This window comes from Anabrus simplex, chromosome 12 (genome assembly GCF_040414725.1).
Source record: "Anabrus simplex isolate iqAnaSimp1 chromosome 12, ASM4041472v1, whole genome shotgun sequence".
Classification (NCBI taxonomy): domain Eukaryota; kingdom Metazoa; phylum Arthropoda; class Insecta; order Orthoptera; family Tettigoniidae; genus Anabrus; species Anabrus simplex.
Window position 1 is genome coordinate 76,404,213 of NC_090276.1, and position 9,378 is coordinate 76,413,590.

At 38.6% G+C, this 9,378-nt stretch overlaps 1 protein-coding gene across 1 annotated transcript in view; it reads left to right on the forward strand.

The window, feature by feature from the left end:
• The window catches only part of Exd2 (Exonuclease 3'-5' domain-containing 2), a 59,194-nt gene extending 49,816 nt beyond the window's left edge, over nucleotides 1-9,378 (forward strand). Inside the window, exons 6-7 of the mRNA XM_067156266.2 lie at nucleotides 1,690-1,868; nucleotides 8,923-9,378. Of these exons, the coding sequence (XP_067012367.2) occupies nucleotides 1,690-1,868; nucleotides 8,923-9,295 (552 nt within the window). The 3' untranslated portion in view covers nucleotides 9,296-9,378. The remainder of the gene's footprint in view (nucleotides 1-1,689; nucleotides 1,869-8,922) is intronic.

A 9,378-nucleotide genomic window follows, 5' to 3' on the forward strand; every position in this document is an offset into this window, starting at 1 on the left:
AAGTAGCTTCCAAGCTTCTTTGCTGTTTCTTGCCATATCTAGTTCTTCCATCAACTTAACCCAATGTTCTCTCTTTATTTCATCCATGGACTGGATTAGTTGTTGACCAGCCTGAATAGTGTCCTCACTGAAAGGATTTTCTTCATAGAGCAGTACGTACTCATTTAATTTATCTACTGTACTGGTGTCTAGACCCTGTATGTACTGAGACCTACAGCCTCTTGGGATTGACGTGCGACAGCATACTTGCACGGCATCGATGAACACATCATATACCTCTGGAACAGGTTCGATGTCTGCTACCATTTCATCTAAGCGCTTTGTGTACTTCAACCCATCAGCTTTCGTAAAGTTGTACCGCCTTCTGAATGGCACAGATGGTGGATGAACTGCTGAGAAAACTTGGCACATAATGGGTCTGTGTTGTGTGTTGGGTATAGGTTCACAGACCGACTTCACACACTGCTGTGCTATAGTATCGCTGACAAAAATGAGATCTGGGTTGTATCAACGTCTTCATCGACGACTGTTGAAAGAAGCGGGAAGTTTACTGTCATGTATTAAGGACAGTTGACTAGATTCTGACCCTGTAATTACAGCTACACCATCTTCATTGTCTTCTCTATATCCCCGTAGGCAGCTATGGCTATTGAATTCGCCCACAATGACACGAACCTTCTTCTCTTGCCCTACAGCTGAATCAGTAAAGTAGAATGGAACGAACGGTGGTTTATAGACAGATGTTATGATGCAGTTCGATAGCTCCACTGTTAAGATTAATAAAGTAATTTATATAAGAAAGTGAACGTGTTGTCGTGTGATATTTATGTAAAATAAAATCGCAACGTAGAACGATATCTCTGATTTTGCTTCTTTACTCATATCATTTATATATAAGAAAACATAAAGGTCCAATAATACTGCCTTGAGGAATTCCCCTCTTGATTATTACAGCGTCAGATAAAGCTTCGCTTACTCTAATTCTCTGAGATATATTTCCTAGAAACATAGCAACCCATTCAGTCACTCGTTTATCTAGTCCAGTAGCCCTCATTTTTGCCAGTAGTCTCCCCTGATCCACCCTATCAAATGCCTTAGATAGGCCAATTGCAATAAAGTCCATTTGACCTCCTGAATCCCTCAGTGTAATTGATCACCATACCATCTGTTTATATGATGGAGTATCACTTGTATGCTTACTCATTGTAAATTTAATAACAAACAGTTACAAAATCATTGAACACGCACAGAGAACTCGCATGGAATATAATATGTTCGTTACAGACTGCAGAGTGCGTTACTGCGCCAGGTTAGTGCTGACTTACACAGTGAACTACGCCTAGTCAAGCAGTACAATTTGGAATTATCAGATTTCAAAATAGATACTTGCCACGGACATTTGTAAAATTCACGAGAAAATAGGTGCGCAAAATACACAAGAAGATTATTTTGCCCGCTAAAAAAAAAAAAAAAAAAAAAAAAAAAAAAAAAAAAACTGGGTGCTTAAATTATGTATGGTATGGTGGGTTATGTGTGATGGTTCACTCCACTCATAACCAGGGTGGACGTGCAGTCGTGAACTAGTGACCCCTTGTTGATCATTTAACATTCTGTAGCTTCTCTCATTTTATATTTCTTATTGATGTGCTAAATAAAAGACATTGCTACAAACTTTGTTTTGTTGCGCAGATGTATGAAATCCCCGAGGTGAAGCACGTTCGCTTGGCTGCCAAAGCGCTGTTGTTGTCCAGTCACAAGATACCTGAACAGCGCAGAAAGCAGCTCGAAGAGGTTATTCTCAACTTCTATGAAGACCATTCAGAGGTGACAGAGGAACTGCTCCAAGAAGCAGTTAAAGAAGATTCGAGGTAAGTTGTCCTACAGAGTTGGTGAATTTTTGCTTGCTACTACCATGAGTTTAGTTTTCCGAAAATTAACTAAATGTGTAGCAAGTACATCATTGGCTGCGGCTCCTCCACACAATTCTTGTTTCAAATATTTCTGCCATCTTTCCCATTTTGCTGTGTAAATATTTTCTCTGGAGCTCTGTCCTCTCATGTAGTTCTGGAAACTCGAGTTCTCTTTCATCCCTTTATTTGTGATTCATTCGTTTTGTCTTCCCTATATATCTCTAAGGTCTTGGCCACCTGAACTTTACTGTGATCTCATTTTCTTTTCATCCATGTGAAAACTCTTTAATTCAAAGTATTTTGAAGTAAATGCCATTCCCCGAATTTAAATATAGGTCTTCATGTGTTATTTTGATCGGCTAATTCGAAATACGGTTAATATGTAATTCGAAATCAGTACTGTAATCTGGTTGCTGCAGAGCAGCTAACAAATAAGGTCATTGTAGACGACAATGAGCGACTGTCTCGTATCCCTCATCGTTGCGTTTGCCCTACTTCAGTCTTTTAGGAATTAAAGCTTATATTGCTGCTTCTTTGTTACTTTTTCTTATCACGTTGTCAACGAGTCTTATTATAGCCAAGCGGTACACGTACGGTACGGTTGCGGAGTTATCTTTGTTCAAGTTTTGTAGAGCCTAGATTTGTTTATAATGGAGTCGCAGGCAGTTGCTTCAGTTTATCGCTTGCTATTTATGAAAAAGTAATCAAAATAGTGGTTGGGTGTGTTTTAAACATCCAGGAAGAGCAAGCGAGTCTATTTTAAGACTGATGAACCCTGGGCTTCTTTATAAGTAAGTCTCTGTATCCTATTCCCAATTCTTGCAGCTTTCCTTTATTTTTTTTGTATTCTACACTGAAAAAAGGGAATTATTATCTTTCTTACAATTTCTGCTCTATTCATCTGACGATCAGAGGTATCCGGGTTCGAGTCGCGAATACAACACTAACGTACATATTTTCAATATTTTTTTTGTTGTGCAGAAATTAGTTTGATTCAAAGTTATATAATACAAAGTCCAATTTCTTTGGTCCTGATCACTTCAAATTTTCAAGGTTTCACTATATTTGAGCTAAATTACTAGTTAAAGCAATGGTATTGTTATTTTTTATAAGTGATTAACAACTCTGTGTATTATTGTATCTCCTGCATGTAACAGCTTCACATTATTTGTTTATGTAATAAATTAAGTTGTTGCTCTCAGTGCTGTCCATGCTCATTTTAAAGAGCGTGTTTTTTTGTTTGTTTATCTTGTAAAGGAAGCTAAACTTTTTTTCTGTTGACTCAATCAATACTACTTCAGAGCTTTTCATCTTGTCAAAACTTTAATAGTAATGCATAAAACACTATAACATACCTATAATAAACAAAGAATGAGGTGTTATCATGGCCCGTTCTTGTAGACACGATATAGGCTTATGCCGTGTCAGAATATAAGGTGAAATTCTTTGTTTCGCAGAGAACTTTGCTCTAATTAATTCAAAGTCCAATATTTTTGGTCCCGATCACATTGAATTATCAAGGTTTTACTGTATTTGAGCTAAATTAGTGCTATTATTGGAAGCAGAAGCATAACAGGTACACACACATTATGAAAGTCTGACAGTGACACAAGCCTGATGTTGAGGAAAACACCATAACGAAATAACAATAGTGAAGGGACTGGCGACCACATATTACTTAATTGATAGCCAGTGTCCTGGTTGAAATTGTTAGGATTTCTACGTATTTCCACAGCTTCTCATATAATCCTAGACCAGTATTGTTCAGTGTGGGTAAGAGCTCGAGCATCTTGGAATACGACATCATGACCCGACGATAGGGCTGCTCGGCTATTGCTGATTTGTCTGGCTTGTTCCTCGATACAAGTAGCGATGGACTGGCGTGTTTGGCCAATGTATACCTTGCTACAAATACAGGGAATTTTGTATACCCCAGGATGTAAAAGTGGGCACAATTTGTCCCTGAGGTTTACCTAGAATGTGAGCATTTTTTTGACAGTGCCAAACACGGTTTATATATTGTGTTTGCGGTGAGCTGTCTGGTGACGAATGAATGTACCACTTCCACTTCAATCACTAACATCTAAATTGAGAAGTCTTCCTCGTGAACAGTCAAGATTTTCTTCTGAAGACGCAGAGCAAAGTTCTCTGTGAAACGTAAAGAATTTCACCTTATTTTCTTGACACAGCATAAGCCCATAAAGCCTACATCATTTGTCTAAAGAATGACATGTTTCACTATACAAGAACATCGTCACATTCTATCAAATCACTTTATGCATTCACTGTTATTTACGTTGAGTAAACTTGTCTGTGTTTGTGAATTGGTGGTGTTGTGAGCAAGTGAGACAAATTATGAATGCAGAAGGCTCCCACTTTCACCTTGGTAAGTCTGATGATGATGATGATGATGATGATGATGATGATGATGATGATGCTTGTTGTTCAAAGGGGCCTAACATCGAAGGTCATCCCTTGGTAAGTCTGAGAAAGCTTTCTGTACTTATCTTAAGCTGCTAACCATCCGTCACCTCCAGCTACTACGTTTGGACTGAAGGCAGTTCCCTCGCTTGATATATAGGGTGTGAAGGGAAGGCGGGAGGCAATAACTTTGTTCAGCGGACAGGGGAGAAGACCTCCTGCATGGTTATATTATAAGCTGCAGTAATGAATTAAAGACTACCTTGTATGACATTACTTTTAGTGTTAACCTACTAAACATCTCAAGTGATGAGTACGCTGGCTAAATTCAGAGACTCTAGTACTGAATTCTATTATCATTGTCGGTATGGTAAATCTGCGTAAACCAAGTGAGTGGGGTGTGCGGTTAGGGACATGCAGCACCGTGCTTTCATTCGGGAGAAATTGCATTCGAATCCCACTGTCGACAGCCCTGACAATGGTTTTCTGTGGTTTCCCATTTTCACACCAAGAAAATGCTGGGGCTGTACCTTAATTGAGGCTATGACCACTTTCTTCTCAGTCCTAGCGCTTTCCTACCCCATCATCGCCGTAAGACCTATCCTTAAGGTATTACAGAACTATTTAAAATAGTTTTACTTGAATCTGCCTTGTCAATACAATGAAGGAAAACTATTTATATAACCATACATGTTTCGGGAAGTCATCCATTCCCTTCATCAGGCAATACGGATCAAACAACCATATTAACCCATCATGGTTAAGTTTATCAACAGACCTATCCTAAAGGGTTTAATGTGTCACCTATTCAATACACATAATTTTTAAACATTAGGAATTTATTATTAATTCCGTTTGAGACATGTTTCGCCCTTCATTGAGGGCATCATCAGTCAGATTACCTCCTCAAGGTAAAAATCAGGTGTCTGATTAGTAATTAAATTATAAACATTAAGATACATTACAATGAGAAAAATTAAGCACCAAGAAAATTTTTTTGTTCACTGGTGATACAGTTAAACAATATAAGTTTATAGATATAGTATAAATATGCATATGCATAAATCACTGGGTATTTTAGCAGAGTCCAGCAGTGGTGTTCCGAAGAATCATTGAGGCACTCGTTAGGAAATCACAGGAAATTATCAAGTTTATACAAATATTTACATTGAAACAGTCGGGGGAGAAAGGGTGTAAGTATCTGGCATCAATGTTTGTAACATTAATTACTGCCGTTGGTTGAAAGATTACAGGTTGACAGGGTAACTGTACAGTAAATTTACAATATCCAATTGAACAGTTGAGAAATTACAGCTTATATACATATTTACAAGAGAGCAGCTTGGTGAGAAAGGGTATAAAGATTTCTAGCATCAAGTGCGTCCCGTTGTTTTAGTCGTTGGATGACGTTTGCACCATTACCAAATCTGTAATATGCAGAGCGGTCCAACCTTAGTTTATATCACAGGGGGCAGGGAAAAATATTCCATAGTTTTATTTTTTTATTTCAGAATGTCAAATGAGGTTCTGTAAGTGTAGTCAAATTGAAAGTTGTCTGGTTGAAGTCCCGGGTTCAGTGCGGTGTAAATGGTCGGCGTGGACGGAGACTAATTGGGTGTCACTGAGTACACGGTGCATTTGAATGGCCACAATGCCGGCAGTTATTTGTTGATAATGTATTTATTGGGAATATGTTGCGGGTTAGAATCTTTTGCTATTTCGTTTAGTTAATTTCACATAGCTTTGAATGTTATGTGAAAACATCAGTGTGAGATGCTAGTGAGACTTTAAATTGATATTATTCCATAAATGAAAACATGAAGGACCTCGGGACGAAGTTATTGTTTTGTGCTGCTGACCTGGTGAAATAGAATGGAGTTGCTTATGGTATAAACCGCAGTGGAGAGATTAGAATGTATTAATACGGAGTCAGAGCGTCGTAGCTGGGGCAAGGCATCTTCTTTTTCTGTCTGTGGAGAGGAGCGCCGTAGTGGCGTGCCATGTTCATGCCAGTGTGCGCTGCATTCTAGCGTGTTGTCAAAAGTTGTGATGTATGAAGTGGAAGTTATCTGTAATTATATGTATTGAATAGGTGACACATTAAACCCTTTAGCATCCTACGTTCAGTATCTTCAATACAGACAACAATGATTTTTATCACTTGCAAGACCTATCCTTGTCGGTGCAAGATAAAGCAACTTGTAAGAAAAAAACTGTATAAGGTATAAATGATTGGAAATTGTATTCTCTGTAACTTTTGTTATGTAGTATTTATCGATAGGACCACTGTTAACATAGATATTTTAGAATTAAATTTTAGGCCTTCCCCTAAACTAGCTTTTCACCCAGCATGAATAAAATGATTTATAGGCCAGATTTTAGTGCCTCATTTCCCAACTTTACATACAGATTTTCTTTAAATTCTCTTCAGCCATTTTCTTGTGTGATGAGCATACGTACGTGCAAGAGAACGATGATGGAAAATTAAAAAGTGCGTTACCTTCTTGTTGTGGACACGACTGATACAGAAATACCATTCTTTTTCAATTCTGAGCCATATACAGGCAAAACTCTTATTTTATATCTACTGTATATAAATGTGTGATTTGATAGAATTTGATTATGTCCTTTCAAGGAAACATGTTATTCTGTTTGTAACTGATGCCATCTTTCTCAAGTATAATCTGTTAATAAATGTTTTCTTTTTACAGTATTAGTTTCTACAGACTGAGAAACCCAGTTATAAACTAATGGCTTCCACTATGATACACCGTAGCACCCTAATGCCGGTCTCTGGCTCACGACATGGTTCTTGTGCTCTCACGGTGCTGTATTTGGCTCATTTAATGCGGCTCTCCACGCCACACTATCCTGTGCTATTCTTTTCATTTCTACGTAACTGCTACATCTGCCTGTCATATTCATACCTTGGTCTACTCCTACCTTTCGTACCGGCTACACTTTCCTCAAAAACTACTGTAACTGAACAAGTCCTAGGTGTCTTAAAGTATGATTCTCTCTCTTCTTCTCATCAAATCTAGCCAGTTCGATTCAGTATCTCTTCATTCGTGATTTGACCTACCCATCTCACCTTCAGCATTCTTCTGTAACACCACATTTCAAAGGCTTCTATTCTCTTTCTTTCTGAGCTAGTTATCGTACAAGTTTCACTTCCATACAATGCCGCGCTGCAGACGAAGGTCCTCAAAAACATCTTCCTTATTCCCATATCAATGTTCAAAGTGAGCAAATTTTTTTTCTTAAGAAAGGCCTTCTTTGTTTGTGCTAGTCTGCATTTTATGTCTTCTTTACTTCTGCCATTGTTAGTTATTTTACTACCCAAGTAACATTATTCATCTACTTCATTCTAATCTAATATTTCCTGCATCACCTGATTTTGCTTGACTGCATTCCTTTACTTTTGTTTTGGACTTATTTATTTTCATCTTGTTTTCCTTACCTAAGATTCTGTCCATGCCATTCAACACTGTCTCCAAATTTCCGTGCAAATCTCAAGGTTTTGATTTCCTCTCCTCGGATTGTGATTCCCTTTCCAAATTCCTCTTTCATTTCTTTGCCGCCTGTTCTATATAAACATTCAAAAAGGAGGGGAGACAAACTGCAGTCTTACCTCACTCCTTTCTGGCATTGCTTCTTCTTTATGAAAGCCATCGATTCTTATCACTGCAGACTAATTGTCATATAGATTGCAGATAATTCTTCATTTTTGGTATCTGATCCTGTTCACCTTCAGAATGTTGATTGTACCCCTTTTGAGCTATTTTACACCTATGCTCACTATTTTTTATTCTGAAAGAACAAACACGACAGATATGGCGAGAGGGAAAAAGAAGTGTCCGCTGTGCTGATTTCTATTGGCAGTTAGGTGACAATTGCCAGCACATGCATTACATAATAATTTTATCTCTATTCTAAATTCTTTGCCATGTTGTTGGACTTAAAAATCATTATGCTTACTTTGTCTATATTTATTAATATTGAATATGTCCGGCTCCATGGCTAAATGGTTAGCGTGCCTGCCTTTGAACCAGATGGTCCCGGGTTTGATTCTGGCCGTGTCGGGGATTTTCACCTTCATTGGTTAATTCCGATGGCCCCATCCTTGCCTATTCGGCATCAACTCGAAAGACCTGCAGCAGGCTTCACCACACGCCATTCATTATTAATATTGAATATTAGGAGGGATTTCAGTTCAGTGCCACATTGTTATGTCATGTACGTAAGGTGCTCCTACCAGTCGTTATTGTGCCGTGCTGTATCTGTTGATCAGTACCATTTTATTATTGTTATTGTTCTGTGGTGTTTTTTCTCTCTTCAATAACATCTAATTCCTACATCAATGTTTGAAGTGAGCAGATTTATTTTCTTAAGAAAGATCTTACTTGCTTCTTCCGTCTTTAGTCATTTTACTACCCGAGTAACAGTATTCATCTACTTCCTTGAAGACTTCATTTTCTAATCCAATATTTGTTGCATCACCTTCCTTCGTTTGACTTGCTTTGTCCATAGCGTTCTGGAATTTCTGCAGACTCGGATAAAATAATAATGTGGAAACTTTTTTGTCGTCCAGCGTAATGAACGTAGGCTACCGACCTCATGGCCTGAGAGTGGTCCAGTACTTCAGCTCGCAGAGCAGCGGCGGACTGGTCGAGCTCGAGAAGCTGTGGCGGGAACATTTCCTCGAGACGATGAAGCCTCGGTTCTTGCCGAAGTTATGGTCGGTGACCCACAACCATCGCAGACTTTCGCAGCGAGCCGAAGAGAACCGGGTGCTGGCTCAAGACCTCACTGTCGCAGGACTTGGCGACTATGCACATCTGTTGAAGTCAGGATCACCAACTGTAGAAAACTGTGGTGATGCAGACCTTGCGTTTAGCGACGATTGTGCGGTCCTGGAAAGTAACTCTGAAGCTGAGCCAGAATATGTCGGAGAAATTGAGTGATCTAATGGAATGTCAGATAAACTGTTGCTGAGTATCATTTGTGTTGGAAGAAAAATGCTTTTTGAAATACAGTATTGATAGAA